Source organism: Lygodium microphyllum, chromosome 2 (genome assembly GCF_053477565.2).
Source record: "Lygodium microphyllum isolate KBCC chromosome 2, Lygodium_microphyllum_v1.1.10, whole genome shotgun sequence".
Lineage (NCBI taxonomy): Eukaryota > Viridiplantae > Streptophyta > Polypodiopsida > Schizaeales > Lygodiaceae > Lygodium > Lygodium microphyllum.
In genome coordinates, this window is record NC_141136.1 from 94,378,115 (window position 1) to 94,397,671 (window position 19,557).

Here is a 19,557-nt window from a genome sequence, read left to right on the forward strand (position 1 = left end):
AGGATAATCCAAGAATGGCCTCATCTTCATGATGTACATGAGGTGCGATCGTTTCTTGGCTTATGTTCTTATTACCGCCGCTTCATCAAGCATTTTGCACATATGGCTTCTCCACTTCATGACCTTACAAAGAAGAAGATCTCTTTCGAATGGAAGGAAAAAGAGAAGGCAGCCTTCACAAGGCTGAAAACAGCTCTTACTTCTGGACATGTTCTTATCATTCCAGATCTGGTAAAACCATTTGTGATGGAAGCAGATGCTTGCGGTGATTGTATTGGTGCAGTGCTAAATCAAGAAGGCCATGCCGTAGCCTTTGAAAGCCGCCGTCTAAATGATGTGGAGAAAAGGTATGACATTTATGAAAAGGAGCTCTTAGCAGTGGTTCATGCTTTAAAGATATGGAAACATTATCTTTTAGGCAATGAATTCCTTATTAAAACCGATCATCAAAGCTTGAAGTATTTCAAGACTCAAAAGCATTTGCAGGAGAAACATGCAAGATGGAAAAATTTCTTGTCTATGTTTTATTTTCAAATTATGTACACTCCAAGGAAACAAAATGTAGTTGCTGATGCACTTTCTAGAGTGCCTTGCATTGCAACTATTACAGTGGCTCATCAGGAAGATTTTCAAACGATGAAGAATACTTATGATGAAGATACTGATTTTGCAGCAATTTGGTCAAATTTACAGCAAGGAGGTTCTCATCCAGATTATTCCATCAAAGACGGTTACCTTCTCATGAACAATCGCCTTTGTGTCACTCTTCCTGTTCGACAAAAGGTGCTTAAAGAAAGTCATGAACCCCCTTATGTAGGGCATAGAGGGAGGGCAGCCACTCTAAGTGCAATTGAGTGCTACTTTTATTGGCCAACATTACGAAAAGATACACATAACTTCATTTAGGCTTGTCTGGTATGCCAAAAATCCAAATATGATAGACAGAAGATTCCAGGATTGTGGCAACCTCTTCCAGTGCCCAAAGATCCATGGGAATCTATCACAATGGATTTCATCTCAGGTATTTCAAGAACACCTCAAGGTCATGATATGATTTGGGTCATAATTGATAGATTCAACAAACAATCACATTTTATTCCATGTCATAAAACATTGAAATCCGCACAAGCTGCAAGATTTTTCATTCAACATATCTTCAGATTACATGGTATGCCTTTTGAGATCATTTCAGGTAGAGACTCCAAATTCACAAGTAACTTTTGACGTGCTTTATTTGAGAATTTGGGAACCACTTTAAAGTTCTCCTCAGCTTTTCATCCTCAAACTGACGGCCAAACAGAGGTGATGAATCTCACTCTTTTGGATATGTTGAAAGCTTATGTTAGTAAACATAAGTCACAATGGGAGAAATATCTTCCATTATTGGAGCTTGCTTACAACAATACAGTGCACTCATCCACAGGGAAAGCTCCAAATGAAATAGTCCAGGGTAAAGTGATTCCTCCTCCAGGGTAAAGTGATTCCTCCTCCAATTATTCGCACTAAAGATAAGATTTTTGCTGCTGACGGGTTTGCTTTAGATTTAAAAACAACAATGGATCAAGTTCGAGCCACTATCAAAGTTGCCCGAGAGCGACAAAAGAAGCAAGCAGATAAACGAAGAAGACCTTTGGCTTTTGAAAAATGTCAATATGTCTTGCTAAAGTTTGATAAAAGCAGGCTCAAACAAGGTTCTGGTCAAAATTCATCTTTTCCAAAGCTCTCCAGTAGATACTTTGGACCCTTCAAAGTGATTGAGAAAATAAATGAAGTTTCTTATCGACTTGAGCTTCCTGCTCATTGGAAAATACACAACGCTTTTCATGTAAGTTTGCTAAAACCTTACATAGGACCAGAACCAAAGAAACCTATTACTGAAGATCCCCCAGAAGTTGAAGAAACAGAGCAACTCTTGGAACCTGAAAAGATTTTGTTTCTCAAGGATTGAACCACGAGAAGTGGCCTTGTGACACAACAATTCTTACTAAAATTCAAGAATCTACCCACAATAGATGCACAGTGGGTAGATGAAAAATTCATGAAGGATTACCCAAACATTCTTCAGCCATATCAAGAAGCTTTTCAGCTGAGGACAGCTGAATAAAAGCCAGAGGGCTGTCACAACTCTATAGAAACAGAATTTGTATCCTTTTTCATTAATTTGTCTATATAATGATTTATTAAATTTATTTCCTTTGCACTAATTAGATATAAAGAAAAGTGCATTGGAGCTGGTCACTAATGAGTGGTTACAGGTTATGGTGGACCCACACGGTGGGTTAGAGAAAAGATAGTTCACACTTCCACCTATATGGCCCAATTGGGCGCCTGTGACAAGAACTTACGCATATCAGGGTTAGACTCGCACACAGAAAGGATTGATGCCTTGAAGTGTGGGCTAGATCCACCAGAACAGACAGTTACAATCAACAAGATGGCATGATCATGAAATGCTTGTATAATGTGTATGTGTGGACTGAAAGCTTGAAATGCACATTTCTTTGGATAGGAAAGTCACATGAAGATTCTGATACCGTTTTTGCGATGTACACAGAAAAAGCTTTCATATGACACCCATATTGGGGGGTCCCTAAATTTTAGGAGCCTCGAATTAGCCTGAAAATGCTAGTCCTAAAAAATAGGGATGTCATTCTAAAAATAGTAAGTTCTGTACTCTGACTGTGCTTACTAAATTTGGTTGTTTCTATTCTTGACAGTATTCAACCCAAAAAGGAAGGCTATAGAGAAGAGACAAGTGTCAAGACACTTGTCACACAAGTTTCCAAGTGTCCCACCACTTGTCACATCTCATGACATGTGGCTGGACACTTGTCTTGTGCTACTCCACTTTCCCCTTTTGTACCAGCTCTTCCCTCTCCTATAAATAAGAGCTCGTTTTTCTTCATTCAACATCATTTTTCTTTGCTGTAAACTCATGTACAGCACCCACAGATAGCCAGAAACTGGCCCCATCCATCCCCATCATCATCCCCCACTTCTCCATTATCAAATTCCTCCATATTCCCTCTTCTATCACTGCTGTTTTACAGGACAGCAAGCCTGTAAATTCATTACAGCACCTCCTTCTCGAGCTCTTTCTTCCATTTTAGCAACAAGAAGCAAGCCCTATCCATGTACTGCTGTAAATTCATTACAGCACCTCCTTCTCGAGCTCTTTCTTCCATTTTAGCAACAAGAAGCAAGCCCTATCCATGTAATGCTGATCAACGATGGAGAAAGGCTGATTTTCCCTCTTTCTTTTCTCATACTGTAAAGAAATCAGTTCTTATCATTGCATAATAGATAATGCATGTGTGTTTGTACATCTTTGCATGATCTTGTGAGAGTGAGAATTACTTCTCCTCACTCTCAGGTTGATTGTAACTGAGCTCTTCCCTAAGGGACTTGGGTTGAGCAGAAATACATTCCTTCCGGGGGGGGGGGGGGGGGGGTTTGCCCATCTTCAACCCTCAATCTTGTCTCCATTACTTTTACATTTTCATGGGTGTAATTTTGTGAGTAATTTTCATTTTCAGCTTTAAGTGTTCATTCTCTTTTATATTAAATCTCGAAAACAAGCGAATATCATAATTGTTAAGCATACTACGTTGTTCGGGGCGTTTACACCAGCAGCTCTTGCTCCATAGCTGCGTGTCACCCTGGGCCTTTTGCAAGGTATGCCAAATAACACTGTTGGTACTCAATGCTGAACTCCTCCAGATATGTAACAAAAGGGCTAAAGGAAGGAGTTTAGTGGCCGAAAGTCATTGCTGGAGCCATGTAGTATCCGAAGAGGTACTGGCAGGGTCATCTGAATGAGAAGGAGAAGCTTCCCAAGACTGCTTCACCTCCCGATTGGTGCTTCATAGTATGGCAAGGCGAGTCTTCAGATCCACTTTGTGCAGAGTCTCCCATGATAAGGGTGCACTGGATGGCCTAGCCTGCTGATCTTGATGGATGGGCAGAAGGTCAGGAGCAGGATCTTGGGACGAAAGCTTCTCTTCAACTCTGGCTGCTGGAGCAGTAGCGGTGCCTGCTGTAGATGTAGCTGCTCATGCGGTTGCAGTAGCTGCTGTTGCTATTGCAGCATCTACCATAGCTTCACGTGCTGCTGCTGGAATGACCGCTGCCCCTTCCTCTGTGAACTGCTCTTGTGCAGCTGGGTCTCCACCCTCTGCATGTGCACTCAGACCTTTTTTGGTCCAGATCTGGTGCTTTTGGTATTTGCTGGTGGGAGCAGCGATAGACAGGTGCAAAATTACCCTCTCTTCAGTAATTATAGAGAAATACAGCAACAGATGCCAAGCTTGGTGCCAATCTTTATTTGTGTCTAGGTATAGGAGCATTCTGGTTCCAGTATTTATTTTGGTTTTCTGTTGCTGAATTTCTATGTTTGATATTGAGTGCCTGCAAAAAAATAGAATTTAACTGCACTTTGATTCAGCAAAGCCCAATTTCATGGTTGTGAATAAAACACAAAATGTACCAATAACACAATTGATTCAGAAACCAAGAGGTGTGATGAAATGGGGGAATGAAGTAAATGAAGAAGTGGAGTATGGGAGAGATGGAACAAAAGAATGCTGGAGGAGAGGTGTCCAGTGAAGTCTCTGAGTGAGCTAAGCGATGCAGGAGTGTGTTGTACTCTGATGGGACTGAACACAGCAAGAAGTACCACTAAATCCTCGATTGAGAGGAAACACTTTGCAGGTGTTTCTGTTGGGGATGCAAATGCTTCTCTTCTTTTTGTTTTTCTTCAAAGATTTGAAACAGTCTTTGTGTGATGTATGTTGCTTCAGATGTCTTACTCGTAGATTAAGATAATCGAAGGGTTGACTTTATATGACAAAAAAGCAAGTATAGTTGTAGCCAGGAGAAAGAGAACTGTTTTTGTGCCCATTAGTAAAACATGGAATTCCTTCTTTTCACAAAAGTAACAATGTAACATGGTTTAGTCATTCAGATGGCAATGTGTGAGTTCAGAGTAATGCTGAGGATCATTCATTATGCAGGGATCAGGTTTGAATTCAAACGAGAACACATGGGACTGGCAATCCGTTGAGGCTGCCCTATATTGCATAAGAGGAATTGGGAAAGCTGTTCCACACAATGAGGCTGTTGTAATGCCCAGGGTACGAGTCTGCACCATGAATCCAGAATATTTGAAATGCTATGGTGTTGGATACTATTATGTTATGATGGTGCAGTACTGATATTGACATCTATGCATACATGCCACACAACATTTTATGTTCTTCATGATAACATCAATTGTGGGCATGTAGATAATGGCTCTTCTACCGCAATTTCAAGAGCAACCTCAGTTGTTTTACACAGGTGCAGTGGTTAGTCAAATTTTTTCTGCTCTCTATAAATCATTAGATTTATGTGTCTGTTCACGTTTATGGCTTTGACACTAAAATCTGTGAGATGATTTGCTAGGAGAATATAATTATGGTTTTATGACGAGCACTCTGGTAGTAAAAAACATCTATCGGCTTTGGTTTTTCTGCAGCTTTTCTGACTATTGGTGCCTACGCTGATTGGCTTGGTGCGGCACCTTCTGGACCCATCCTAATTCCAGCTTTGTTGCAACTGCTGACGAAGGGGTTAGCCATCCCTGAGGATCCTGCAGCTGCAGCAGCTTTAGCTTTCAAACATGTCTGTGATGGTAAGTTTTTTTTTGGTATTCATTTGACATGGTGATAGCTTGATTTTATCTGTTGCACAGGTGGTGCATTTCATATGATACGGTGATTAAGGTTCTGGCAGAGCACATGTAAATAAGCCTTTGTAGCTATGCCAATATGCTTATTATGACTTCCAGTACATAAATGCGATCTGGTGCTTGCAAAAACTATAGATAGTAAATGGGCAAAGGAGTTTCCTAAATCTGTCTGGTTCATAATGAACGATGAAGGGAAGAGGCACCATTGTGCTTGTGTGTGTACTGTGTTAGGTGTTGAGTACAACAGATCTGTTCAAGAATTAGAAACACACAAGCCAATGCCACAGGCTTCCAGCATAAGGCACAATCTGGTGATGGGCCATGGAGCTGCCGTGGCTTGGCAGAATTTGAGATCTTATGCTCATGGAGGTTTCAGAAAAGTGCCATCATTAAATGAAAATAGGGTAAATATAGAAACATTTACAGTGTATGTGGTCAGTATCCGTAGGCTTGCTTACCTTGACCTGGTTTCTTACTTGTACTTAGTGCAAATCTCAGGAGACATCAATACACAAAGTGGGAGCTTTTGTCATGCTCTTGCACCTGATATGGTTAGGCAATCCATCAGCTGTGCTGTTCAATAGGGTATTTGAATAAAAAGTCATACTTGAAAATTGCTGCTTGTTCATTTTTAAGGAGTGTCTTAACAGCAATAAATGTAGCTGATGGAAGTGCAAACATGAATGCAACAAGAGGTTAAATTGGACATCCTCTTTGTTGCTCTTTGACTTGGGGCTCAAGGATGCTTGATGTACTGTATTACATGAGTAATCTAACCCCAAAATGTAAATCTTTTGTCAGGGGTCATGTTCTATTTTTGTTACTCTTGGCAACAATAGCTAGCTTTGTAACATAGTAATGACAATAACTAGCTTTGTAACATAGTAGTGACACCAATAGAAATAGACAGCTTGCAGGAACTGTTTGGGAAGTTCCATCAATGCACTAGTTGCGGTTTACCTTGAAGCAATGAGTAATAACGGGAATTTCAGGCTTTCAGCTGAAGATGAACTACAAATAGTTGAAGGTTTGAGGTAGGGGTATGCATTTAACTTTTTCCTTTGCTAACTTGAACATTCAAGTGAAAAATAACATCAAGTATTGAAAAGTGTCTGAATCATAAACATATTTGCATGCTTTAATGTTGCAGTTGGATTTTGCTGTACAGCCTGCTACAAATGCGTTGTTGTAATGTTCAAGCAAAATGACAATGAATGCAAATGTTTGAAGGCAGAGAAATAAGTGTGTTTTAGTATGCCTATAGTAGGCATCCTATAGTTGTTGTTGAAATGTTTCAGCAAAGGAAATTTGAAGGGGCTAAATGGGCAATACCACACCGGCTAGAAAAAGAGGGAGAGGGGGAAGGTTGGGTTGTTCATACTTGCAAATAAAGTGTGGCTAATTATATTACTTTAGAAAAACCTTGAATACGAAGAAGCGCTCCTGCTCAACAGACTATCAGGAGCCGATACAGAGTCAGAGAAATATCAAATATACAGGCCTGTCAGGGCGGTCTAGGGGGGATGGGGGCAAGAAGCCATGGAGGGGGGGTGTATCGCCATTTGGGGCTGCCTGCTTGCATCACGAAAAACAAGTCCTGACAGCCCCAAGTGCGCATGAAGTGAAGACGGAGCTCCCGATGAGCTCGGAACTTGCCTTGCACTTGGTCCCATCGGCTGCAAAGGGAGTGGATGATGGAGGTCTAGAGCTCCGCTAGTACAGAAAGTCTCTCTCCTCCAAAAACCTCTTGAGACCGCGCCTTCTAAATATGCCATCTAGTGAGACTCCCTACGATCTCCCATACCTCAAAGCGGTCTGTTGTGGGCTCCAGTACCTGGCGGATGGGTATAGCCTCCAAGCGGGCTATTGCGCACGACCCAGCCTTAGTAAGGAAGATTGTGTCCTGCATCTCAGCTTCATACAGAAGGTGATGACCTTGGTAGACTGCCTGCCAGTAGAGAGCTCCCCATGAGATACATCCAAGGTTGGGTGCTATGCGGTAGAGAATGCGGCATGCTCTTCTCTACACTAGCTGCACCGCCTCACATGACTAGAGGCAATGCTTTGGAGTTTCCAGAAGCTGCTTTGTGTAGCATTTACATCCTCCATCCTTTTGCATCTGGGTTAACCAACTCCCTACTGCTAGACCTCTGTGTGCCGCCAGCCATACGAAATACGATATCCTCCTCGGGCTCGAGCTGTCCCATAGGCGGCGCCAGAAAGTCCGTCGGAAAGCATCCATGATGCTCTGCTCTGGCCAATACCTGCTATGCGACGGTGCCTAGTCCATGTCCTCTTGCATTAGCACGTGTCTTCCAATCCTGGCTGTGTTCTCCAGGAACCTCGGTGGCCTCTTGGCGACTACAATGGCCGGCCATAGCCACTCTCTTGGATTCCACTCTAGCTCATCAAGTGGTATGCCCTCCCAAATCCAAAGGCACCACTTTTGGAGCTCCTCCCAGAAAACATAGGGGTCCGGTCGCCATGTCTTCCCTTGAAGGCCCACCACTTGAATTCTCCTCCACGAAAGGATAGCTATCCCCTCATCCTGCCACCCTTTGTCAAGGGCAAAACGCCCCCCCTCTTGAATGGTGAAGAAAGTCCCATGCGGGGCGCCACCAACTCTACTTGCCACCTGTAGGGGGATACTTGTCGGTGAAAACTTAGTGACTCATACCTCCTCGAGCTCTACCGACTCTCGTATCGGGGGATCAAACCACTCCTAAGGTATTGCTGTGTGAATGTCCCTTCTCCTAAACTCGACTCCTCTGGCAACCTAATGCTCGTTGCAACACCTCCTCGTCCACCAACCTGTACACTTTTTGCCAGGTCCTGATGGTGCGAGCTAGGCCGGCCTCCTAACGAGCCCACTAGATGTGGGGGTGCTTGCCGATCTATACCCCCTCCTGATCTATGACCTGGGGATTCCAGATCACACCGGCTAACGGTCTATCTCCTCGTGGCAACCTAGGGGAGCTCTGAATTAGGGTCTTACGGAGGCCTTGTCACACATGAAGTAAGCTACGTAGGAAGGGGGATCTGGGGGGTGTGATTTGGGCCGTCGTGAAGATCCATCTCAAGGATGGTTTCCAATCCCCGCCAAGCCTTGGTTTACACTCCTAGAGACCCTCCTGCAGTAGGACCTTGCAGGGCTGCTCTCTTGGTGTGAGATCGCGGACTACAAGCTTGCCCAAAACGGCCATACTCTGATACTCTGGGTCAATGATCCCACGCCCTCACTCTGACCGATGCCGGATGATGGTCACCCATGCCACCTTGGCCCGAGAGTCCCTGGAATTGTCTGACCCGGTCGAGAGGAAATTCGGCACTCGGCGGCGACAGTGAGCAGCACAGGACGAGGAGAAGCACCAACATGAGGCGATGTACCAAGCCGTTGCTAGGAGGGCCTGGTTGGCCACCAGGGCTCGGCCCGCTAGGGAGAGGCGAGCAGTACTCCAATAGGTGAACTTCCTCCGAATAGAATCGAGAACTGGGAGAAATTGCTGGGCAGGGGTGATGTCAAGTTCCACCTAGAACCCTAGGTAGTGGACAGTCTGTCCTCTACACACCCATCTGAATCCCAAGTGGACGCCCCACTCCGTACTGGAGTCCGGGTTTGTAAGGAAACCAACCGACTTCCGCCGGTTGATTTTCGCTCGTGCTGCCGTACAGAACACCTCGAGAGCTAGTCTCACTCTCTCCAGCATGAACTCATCGTGCTCTATGTAAAGTGCTATATCATCTGCATACTTTGAGTCTAACAGCTCCGTTTTCTCTCTCACTAGAAGTCGGAGGCTGCGTAACCCACTCACACTTGATCTGAGGAAGTGAGACATCGCCTTTGCAAAGGGTAGGAACAGAGAGGAGGCCAGTGGGCAGCCTTGCCGTACCGATCTCTCTAGTCGAAACTCCTCCCCTCTCCTGCCACCTATGAGAACCCTCTTGGTAGCCGATCTGTAGAGTGCGTAGACCCCATGGATCCATGCCTGTGGAAGTCCAACCTCTTCATGGTGCCCTCCAAGAAGTCCTAGTCCACCCTGTCATAGGCTTCCTCAAAATCCAGGAGTAGTACAGCCAATCCTTGACCACTGTGCTGGGCCCACTCTGTCGCCTCAAAGAAGGTAAAGACATTGTCTAGGATTCTCCTATCCTGGACAAAGCTTGTCTATGTGTCATGAATGATGTTTGAAGCATGGGGCGGAGTCACCTACCAATCGTCTTTGCCAGTGCCTTATAGGTAACTGGCAACAGGGTGATTGGTCTCCACTGGGATAGCTATGGGATAGTTCCAACCGGTCTTCCTCTTTGGGGAGGAGACTGATAAGACCTGCCGATAAACTCCTTGACATCCGACGTGAACTGAAAATCTCTTGGAAAGCTGGAAAGCTAGCAGTAACGGTCCTTTACTACCTCCAAGAAGGAGGTGAAGAGGCCTTAGAGAGGCCATGGGCATTTATTCCTGTCCTGTGTGTGAAAAGCCTCCTCTAATTCCTTCTCTGTGAAGGGGGCTAGGAGGGAGCGTTCCATCTCCTCTGTGACGAGGGAGGGGATGTGATCCCAGACGTGTTGTCTGCAACGCTGTCCTTTGGCTGAGGCTGTTTCCTGCTAGAAAAGGTGTCTGGTAGTAGTCGGTGGCAATCTCCATCACCTCGTCTGGGCTAGAGCGAATCCTCCCATATTGATCCAGAAGATTGTGTATCTGCTCTCTTGAGGTGCGGGGCTGGTGTGCTTGAAAGAACTCCTTGCACATTGTGTCCCCCTTCTACACCCAGAAGGCTACTAAGGTGCGGAATGAGAACTCCGAGCGCTTGTCCTCTAGGCCGGCAATGGCTGCTCGTGCACGCACCTCCTGTGCATGGAGGATGGGATCCCTTGGTCTCTCCTGTAATAATCTCTACATGACTGCTAGGTCTTGCCGGAGTGCTCTCTTCTCCTAGCACTGTTGCGTGGCTTGTAGGGCTGCCTCTTGGTAGATACTGCTCGACTCAGTTAGGACCTCTGCAACCTCCTCTGCAATCCGGTCCCTCTTGCTCCACTCTCTAGTCCAAATGTGCTCAATTTGTCTCTTCACCTTCTCTCTCTTGTAGATTGAGTCAAAGATTCGACAGGATCGTGTACCTAGGGAAGATGCTGGGGGATTAAGTGTCAAGAGGACTGGCGGGCAGTGATTAGACAGAGTGGTGTCAACCAACTACCCTATTTGTCCTTCGTGAGAGCATCCCCACTCTTCCACATAGAACCTGTCCAACCGCTCCAGTAAGATTCCGCCCAGCTGCTTGTATCCCCACGAGAAGTCCAACAACCTTTCCCTCCTATGGAAAGCTGGGTCTCTCCAAGCGTCGTGAGCTCCTACTACCAGTAGGAAGTCCTCGCGTGCCTCTTGCTCCTCCCTAGCCATGCCCTAGTAGTTTCTACCTCCACCCTGCTGGTCCTCTAAGGTCTCCAGGTTGTTGAAGTCTCCTCCAACAATCCAGGAGTCCACCTCTGGGAGTCTTGTTGCAATCTGCACCTAGAACCTACTGCGTGCCCTAACCTCAGCGGGGGTATAAACATTGAAGACTTTGAGGCACAAGTCCCCAATATCCAACCTGACCCATAGAGCCCTCCTTGCCCACAGTCGCCCCATGATCCCGTATGCAGGTGGTAAGGCTCGGGCCAATAGAGGTGCATACGTCTCCACTCGTGCCGTGGGCACTGATGACGTACTCCCAATAGGTGTGTGACTTGCTTGGAAGAACCTTCCCTACCCGATGGGCCTTGGCAAAGGTGAGCTTGTGCTCCTGCAGAAGTAGGATGTCTATTCGTCCTGCAAGGGACGGTTGCAACTCTTGTTGAACAAGTAACTTCTTGGAACTAGGTGTCCCACTGTAGTGGAGACTATTGACATTCGAGGATGCAAGGTGTAAGCTCGTGGGGAAACCTATGATTGATTGAATAAGCATCTGTTCGGTGTGGAAGATGTTGATGAGGAGGAAGAACTATGGGGCAGGGAAGTACGCTTTGCTGCAGGCTTGGACGGCGAACTCCGGTTCCCCACGGTGGTCCTCGGGCAGACCATAGGGGTGATAGATGCTCTAGGTGGTACTACCAATGCATCTATTAGCCATGCTAAGAGTTGTGACTTTGTACACTGGTAGAAATGGGCCGCTTGTGCTAGGGGCCACTCGATCACATCCATCGGAGCTCTCCACCGTGGAGGGGCTCGAAAGATAATGCTCAAGTGTGGGACCTCGTCACTAGCCCACCAATTAATGTCCATCATGCAACCTGGCCACTGCTGTGCAAACAGTGCTAGTCCTTCTCCCATCTAGTGGGAGATGTGGTCCCGCCACCTGACTCTTCACCTCCTCCTCTATCTGTGTCTTTGTCCAATCCCTTGAGTGAGAGGATTGAAGGAAAAAGGCGTAGTTTGGTCCATCTTGTGGTGCTAGTAGATGGATGTTGCCCTTCCTTGACTTACGAACTACGAAGATCCCCACCTCTAGAGGTAGTGGAAACTCTTCGCGCTCCGTAACTCTCAAGTAGGACCACGAGCCAGTGTAGAAGAACTCATGTGGTAACGGCTGCGCTTGTCTCAGGAAAGTGTGACGGGCGGTAGGGGCAGATGAGTTGGTGGGTGTGTGGGGAGGGCAAGGCTGCTGGTGCGAGGAAGATGTAGGCGTGTGTGGCTCATCACCTCCTGTGGGAGGAGGGGAGGTGGGTCTGGGGGGGGATCACCTGTACTGAGTGCGGATCGGGGGGGATGCTCGGCAAGGGAGGTGGTGGGGGGGAAGAGGATCGAGGGATGGTGGGGTGGTTGGAGGTACATGGTGGGTGTGGGGAGGGCTAGTGGCCCTGGAAGGGGGGGGGGGCTATGGGCCAAGGTCAGTGGGGGATCCATGGGAGGTGGAGGGGGGGGGGGTGTGGGGGTTGTGGGATCTCAGGTGATGTTGTTTGTGGTGCGGGTGGTGGATGTGGGGGATTGCGGTCCTGTCGGGTGGAGCGGGCAGGGGGAGGCATGCAAGTGCTTTGTCGAGGGACGTCACTCGCCCTCTTGCTCCCTGCTGTCAAGCCTGTGTATGAGGAATTGCTAGCTGTGGCTCCCCTGGCCGTCCCCCTCTCTGTCATCTTTGGACCTGTGTGAAGCCGTCAGTGTCCACCTGTGGGCCTGTCAGTGGAGCCGTCTTGTCTTCGAAATGCATGCAATCTGTTGCTTGATGCTCAAAGTTGTGGCAGCGTAGGCACTGCCCTAGTTGCCCAGTCACAATGACCTACTGCCTAAAGGAGTGGCCTCGTGCCTCAATCTCCAGAAACTTTGGTATACTCTTTGTGTCTTTCACGGCCACTTGTACCTTTGGGATTCTTGCATAGTTGTCACTGCGTCTGCGAAGGAGGCAGAAAGAACTATGCCAAAGAGCCTTCCAAAGTCCTCCACTAACTGGCGGTACTCTACCGTGTGAGAGCAGAGGATCGAGATAGAGCCAGATTCAATAGACAGTGTAAGAGTGAGAGAGACAGAGTTGAAGCACGACACCCAAGAGAATAGACTGAATGAGTGTAATCTGAAAGTACAAAGTACAACCCTTAAACCTTAGGGTTGTAGGGGGGTGTTCACACCCGACACACACTAAGTGCCTAAATGTGTGTAACATAAGCATATAAGTACATACGATAATAAGACCATAAGTCTGGGGGAAAAAACCTCTCCTACCGAGAGTAAAAAGTGCCCCAGTGTCCTACTGATCACCGACACTCTCATATGAGCGTAGGTGTAAGTAAGGCGTGAGTAAAATACCCAACAAACCCCCCTGGAGTGAAGAGTGATCAAGAGTACAAGGTTCATCCGCCACCAAAGGATATCAAATTTAAAGCATCGCGAAATGCTTCAAATTTGTCACGAGGAAGAGCTTTGGTGAAGATGTTTGCCACATTACTGGTGGTAGGACAATAGACAAGGCTGATATCACCTGCATGTAGCCTCTCTCTGACAAAGTGATAGTGAATCTCAATGTGTTTCGTGCGAGCATGAAACACTGGGTTCCGTGCCACTGCAATGGCACTCTGACTGTCAGTGAACAAAGGAGTAGGCTCAGTAACAGATACATCCAAATCAGCTAGCAAGCGTCTAAGCCATACGCATTCAACTGTGGTGGTGAAAGCTGCCTTGTATTCAGCTTCACATGACGATGTGGCAACAGTGGATTGTTTCTTGCTAAGCCAAGAAATGCAAGAAGTGCCAAGAAAGAAACAATTACCACTAGTAGAGTGACGTGTATCATAATCACCAGCCGAATCAGAATCACTGTAAGCATGTAAATGCAGTGGTCCCCCCTTGGCATAAAGCAACCCAAGAGAACGAGTACCCTGCAAGTAGCGGAAAACACGCTTGACAGCTTGCCAATGTGACATACGTGGCTAATGCATATACTTGCTCAAGGCTGAAACTGCAAACTGTATGTCCGGCCTAGTATTGCATAGATAGATAAGGCATCCAACTGCAGGAGCATATGTATGTATATCAAACAAATCACTGTCATCATGTAATGACAGTTTCAGTCCAGGTTCCAAGGGAGTAGTAACTGGCTTGCAATCCTGTAAGCCAAATTTCTCAAGAAGCTGCCCAATATACCGTGACTGTGATAATCCAATACCTCGAGCATTATGTATGAACTGGATGCCCAAGTAGTAATGCAAAACTCCCAAGTCAGACATGTCAAAAGTTTTCTGCAAATTTTGTTTGAATGCTGAAATCTGATCAGCATGTGTTCCAGTGAGCAAAAGGTCATCAACATAAAGACATAAAATCAGCATAGATCCCCCTTCTTTACATATGTAAAGGGTAGACTCAGATGAACTATTTAGAAACCCCTGACCAAGCAAGAAAGCATCTATCTTTTCATACCAAGCTCTAGGAGCTTGTTTTAAACCATATAGTGCCTTTTTGAGCTTGCATACCAAATGTTCTGAGCCTTCAACTGCAAAACCAATGGGCTGCTGTACATAAACTTCCTCCTGAAGTTCCCCATGCAAAAATGCAGTCTTGATATCTAGCTGATGAACTGTCCAACCATAATGTGCAGCCAATGCAATCATAGACCTGATGGTCGTCATACGGGAAGTAGGAGCAAATGTCTCCTCATAATCAATGCCCTTTTTCTGTGCGTAGCCTTTAGCTACCAGCCGTGCCTTGTATTTATCAATGGATCCATCTGCTTTTCTTTTCAATTTGTAGACCCATTTTGTTCCAATGGCTTTCTTCCCAAATGGCAAGGATACCAAATCCCAAGTTTGATTCTTAGTAATAGAATCTAATTCAGCTTGCATGGCTGCCTTCCAATGCACACTGTGTTGTGCATCCTCATAACATTCAGGCTCTTCATTATCAAAAGTACTTGCTGCCATCATAAACTCCATAGTATGTGCTGAATCATGCAAACGAGTTTCCGTTCTAGTACGACCAGCCATGGGTGCATCCAAAGGACTATCTTGCATAGTTTGCAAATACCATCTAGGTAGCTGTCTAGCATCCTGGCTGTGTGCAAGCTCTTGCTGAATTTCTGTTTCAGCATGATGCTGAATATTCCGATCAGCCAATGGCTGAATTTCTGCACTTTCAATAGGAGCAGCTGGCTGAACATTAGGTTCATTTTGTGAACCTCCAGCTGAATCACCAAAAGTAATGGGCAGCAGCCCTTCAAAAACATCACGGGCAGCCTGATATGTGTCCAAACCAGCCAAGGATAATTCTGATTTTTCATCAAAAACAACATCCCTGCTGACAAAAACCTTCTTAGTAACGGGATCATAGAGTCTGTAGCCTTTGCTCTCATTGCTATATCCCATAAAAATGCAGTTAACAGCCTTGTTGTCCAATTTTCTTCTAAGTACCTGTGGAATATGGGCATAGGCAAGACACCCAAAGGTACGAAAGTGACCAACAGAAGGTTTACGGCTGTTCCAAGCCTCAAATGGTGTGATGGTCTTCAAGGCTTTGGTAGGGCATCTGTTCAAAATATGGCAAGCACACATGACTGCTTCCATCCAAAGACTATGAGGCAAGCTCTTTGCCTTCAGCATACATCTGGCCATCTCCATGAGTGACCGATTTTTCCTCTCTGCTACCCCATTCTGCTGTGGAGTATAAGCTGTAGTATACTGATGTACTATGCCCTTCTGCTGCAAAAAAGAATTCAGCATAGAGGACATGTATTCCCCCCCTCGGTCCGAACGGAGAGTTTTAATATAGCATCCAGATTGGTTTTCAACAAGTGCACTGAAAGCCAAAAATGCATCATACACTTCTGACTTCTTTTTCAAACAATAGACCCAGCAGAAACGTGTGAAGTCATCAATGAATGTCACAAAATAATAACAACCACCCAATGACATGGTCTGCATAGGCCCACAAACATCTGAATGCACCAACTGCAATCTGGTTGTTGCCTTAAAAGCAGCATCACGAGGAAATGAGAAACGATGCATTTTCCCCAAAATGCATCCCTCGCATAAGTGCTCAGGAGGTCTCTCCAAGAGAGGTAAGCCATCCAGCATCTGAGTACGCTGTAAAAGCATCAAGCTGCCAAAGTTTACATGCCCTAAACGAGCATGCCATAACTCCGCCTGTATCATAGCAGGAGTAAGAGTGGATGTCAAGTATGCTGACTGATCTACTGAAAGAGCATCCAACTCATATAAACCATGACACAGAGATCCTGTCAAGACCAATGTCATGCATTCTTTTTCTCGAACCATGCAACGGTCATCATCAAAAGTGACCTGCATACCACAACGTGCCAAAGAAGAAATAGAAAGCAAATTCTTCTTTATTCCAGGCACAAACAAAGCATCCTGCAGGCGGAGAATGGAGCCATCAATGGCTGTGAGCTGAATCTCCCCAATACCACGAATAGGGTATGATGCATTATTGGCACACTGTACCGATTTCCCAACGGGAGGTGCACTAACTGAAGCAAACAAATCTCTGCGAGATATGATATGTCTAGAAGCACCACTGTCAAAGAACCAAGTGTCAGCATCCTCTGTAGAGTTAAGTGCTCTATCGGCCCAAGAGATGTCATAACTGCAAGTGTAAAAACAATAGTCCCTGTCCACAACAAAGGACGCGAACTCACTAGCAGTGGAAGGAGTAGTAGAAACAGACATTCTTGACTCCTTCTTCTCTTTGGCAATGCGCTTTCTGCACTCAGTGATATAGTGGACGGGCTTCTTACAATAATGACATTTTCCTTTCTTTGCTTGCGTCCCCCCTTGTGACTGATTCTGCGATGTGCCCGAAGTGCCAGAACTCTGTGGAGCATTTTTCACCTTGCTGTTCTTGCCTTTCATTCTTGCCACAAAAGCCTGCTCAGAGACTATAGCATCCACACCACTATTTTTCCATGTTTGCTCTTCCTCTAGAAGCAAGCTAACCAGCTGAATAAAAGTGAGTGGGTGCTCAGCAATCCTCATGGTGAGGTTCAATGCAGTATGAAAAGACAAGTACGAAGGAGGTAGGGAATTCAAGGTTGTGGATATCAACTGTGCATCCGAAAAATACTCATCTACATTCATGAGCTGCTCCCTCAAGTCCTGAATCTTGTTTAAGTGATCCTGCATAGAATCACCTTCATGCATCTTCAGAGTTTCCAACTCTTTCTTCAAGAAAGAGATCCGTGTCTCATTTTTTCCTGCAAACATATGCTCCAAAGTCAACCATGCATCTCGTGAAGAAGATGCCGAACGGATATGAGGTATGATGGACCACTGAACTGCCAGAGCAATCAACGACAAGGCCTGTGCATCACGGGTATCCCAAGCTTTTTGAGCTGCAGTTCTTGGAGGAAGTGGCTGAGGTGGAGCGGGCTGAGGTCCCCGTTGTCCACGTGTGCCATGGGGAGGAGGAGTAGCAGGAGCTACAACTCCCGGCCTAGTTTCCTCTCCACTGACATAATCCCATAAATTCTTGGCCACTAATACATTTTTCATCATAAATGACCAAAGGGAATAGTTGTTTCCGTCCAGTCTGTCCTCCTTGGATACATACGTAAAAACATCACCTCCCTGATTTGCCATGATGACAAATTTCCAAAGACAAAATGAGCAATGTCAAAGCAGTACGAACTGGAAATCTGCAAATTTCCAGAAATTGCAGCAAATACGTTTCTGCAATTAATGTGCAAGGGCGTACTCTGTCAGAAAACTGTCTTTTACTGCACGTTTCCCAAGGTGCAAAACAGTGCAATGCAACACTGTTATGAATAAATCCCCAAAATTTTTGCCAAAATTTCTGTCAAAAACAGTCGTTCTATGACTGTATCAGCAGTTTAAATGCATCTATCCTCCAAATACACAAAAGCCCCAAAATTTCTGACGATTCAGTCCAGAAATTTGCATGAAATTTATTTCTCTAGTAGTTCTGTGCCAACCGCGTGTGAACCTCCGCTTCCAGAATTTTATTCTGGGCTGAAATAATAAAAATTTTGAAAATTTTACCTGGGCGTGTGGCACAGTACTGACGTGGACCTGACGTGAGAACTGTCGCGAGCTGCAGGCGGGTGTCAAACAGCGGGCAGGTTGGTTGCGTGGCAGGTCGTCTGACGGGCGGGCGGACTGGCTGACGTGGAGCTTTAAAACAGCGGCAGGCGGACTGGCGGGCTGGGCGAGGTCTGACGGGCGACGCAACTGTTGACGTGGTCGACAGGCGACGACGACAGGCGACGCAGCTGCTGACGTGGACGACTGCAGGCGACGACGAAATGTGAGAAGGTTGCGCTGACAAACGTCAGCGCCTGCAGCTGACGTGACGCGTCTGGGATGTTGACAGCTCCTGCTGGTGGCGCGCTGGGACGGGGCAGTGTTGCGCGATGATTGTGAGCTGCGCGCAGGGTAGAACTCGGCAGGTCTTGAGCTGGCGACTCGGGGGCAAGACTGGCGGGGACTCCTGGCTGCTGCCTGAGAACCTGGCTCTGATACCAAATGTGAGAGCAGAGGATCGAGATACAGCCAGATTCAGTAGACAGTGTAAGAGTGAGAGAGACAGAGTTGAAGCACGACACCCAAGAGAATAGACTGAATGAGTGTAATCTGAAAGTACAAAGTATAACTCTTAAACCTTAGGGTTGTAGGGGGGTGTTCACACCCGACACACACTAAGTGCCTAAATGTGTGTAACATAAGCACATAAGTACATACGATAATAAGACCATAAGTCTGGGGGAAAAAACCTCTCCTACCGAGAGTAAAAAGTGCCCCAGTGTCCTACTGATCACCGACACTCTCATATGAGCGTAGGCGTAAGTAAGGCGTGAGTAAAATACCCAACATACCGCTAGAGCGGGGAAAAGTAACGTGGTTGGATGCCTAAGAAATCTGTTATGGAGCGCAAATGTCTCAATTGTGAAGCTGCTATACCAGCGAACCATGTAAATGACCCCCTTTGTGAAGACATTTGGTGAGCTCTCCACTAACTCATGAGCTGCGTCCGTAGAGGTGAGTCGAACCATGAAGATTCCTTGGCCCATGAGGATTGCCTCCGCAGTCTGCACTATGCGAATGCGCAACGTGGAGTAGAGCCAATCCTGCATCTAGGCCCTCGATGTGGAGTGTCCAACGACTTGACCAAAGATCTTTGTTTCTTTCAATTCTAGCTCTGTGGCACGGACGGCTCAGAGTTGTTCCTCAGAGAGGATGATGCGCAAGGTGTTTGATTGGGGGGCACTCGCAAAATGTGCCAGCATGTGACAAGAGGTTTCCATTGCACGTCTCGGTTCAGAACCTACCTATCACGTTGCTGTGCTACTGGAGGGGGGAGTTGCTGTAGGGAAAGGGAGCAATTGGAGGGGTGGGGGAAG

At 46.2% G+C, this 19,557-nt stretch overlaps 1 protein-coding gene across 4 annotated transcripts in view; it reads left to right on the top strand.

Moving 5' to 3' along the window:
- MOS14 (ARM repeat superfamily protein) overlaps positions 1–19,557 on the top strand; it is a 256,030-nt gene that overhangs the window by 170,807 nt on the left and 65,666 nt on the right. For all 4 annotated transcript variants that reach the window (XR_015693625.1, XM_087696211.1, XM_087696202.1 and 1 more), the window contains exons 16-19: positions 5,013–5,132; positions 5,286–5,337; positions 5,516–5,671; positions 6,639–6,762. Coding sequence is in view for 3 of the 4 variants with exons in the window: in XM_087696211.1 (XP_087552337.1) it covers positions 5,013–5,132; positions 5,286–5,337; positions 5,516–5,671; positions 6,639–6,762 (452 nt within the window). In the remaining variant the exon portion in view is untranslated. The remainder of the gene's footprint in view (positions 1–5,012; positions 5,133–5,285; positions 5,338–5,515; positions 5,672–6,638; positions 6,763–19,557) is intronic.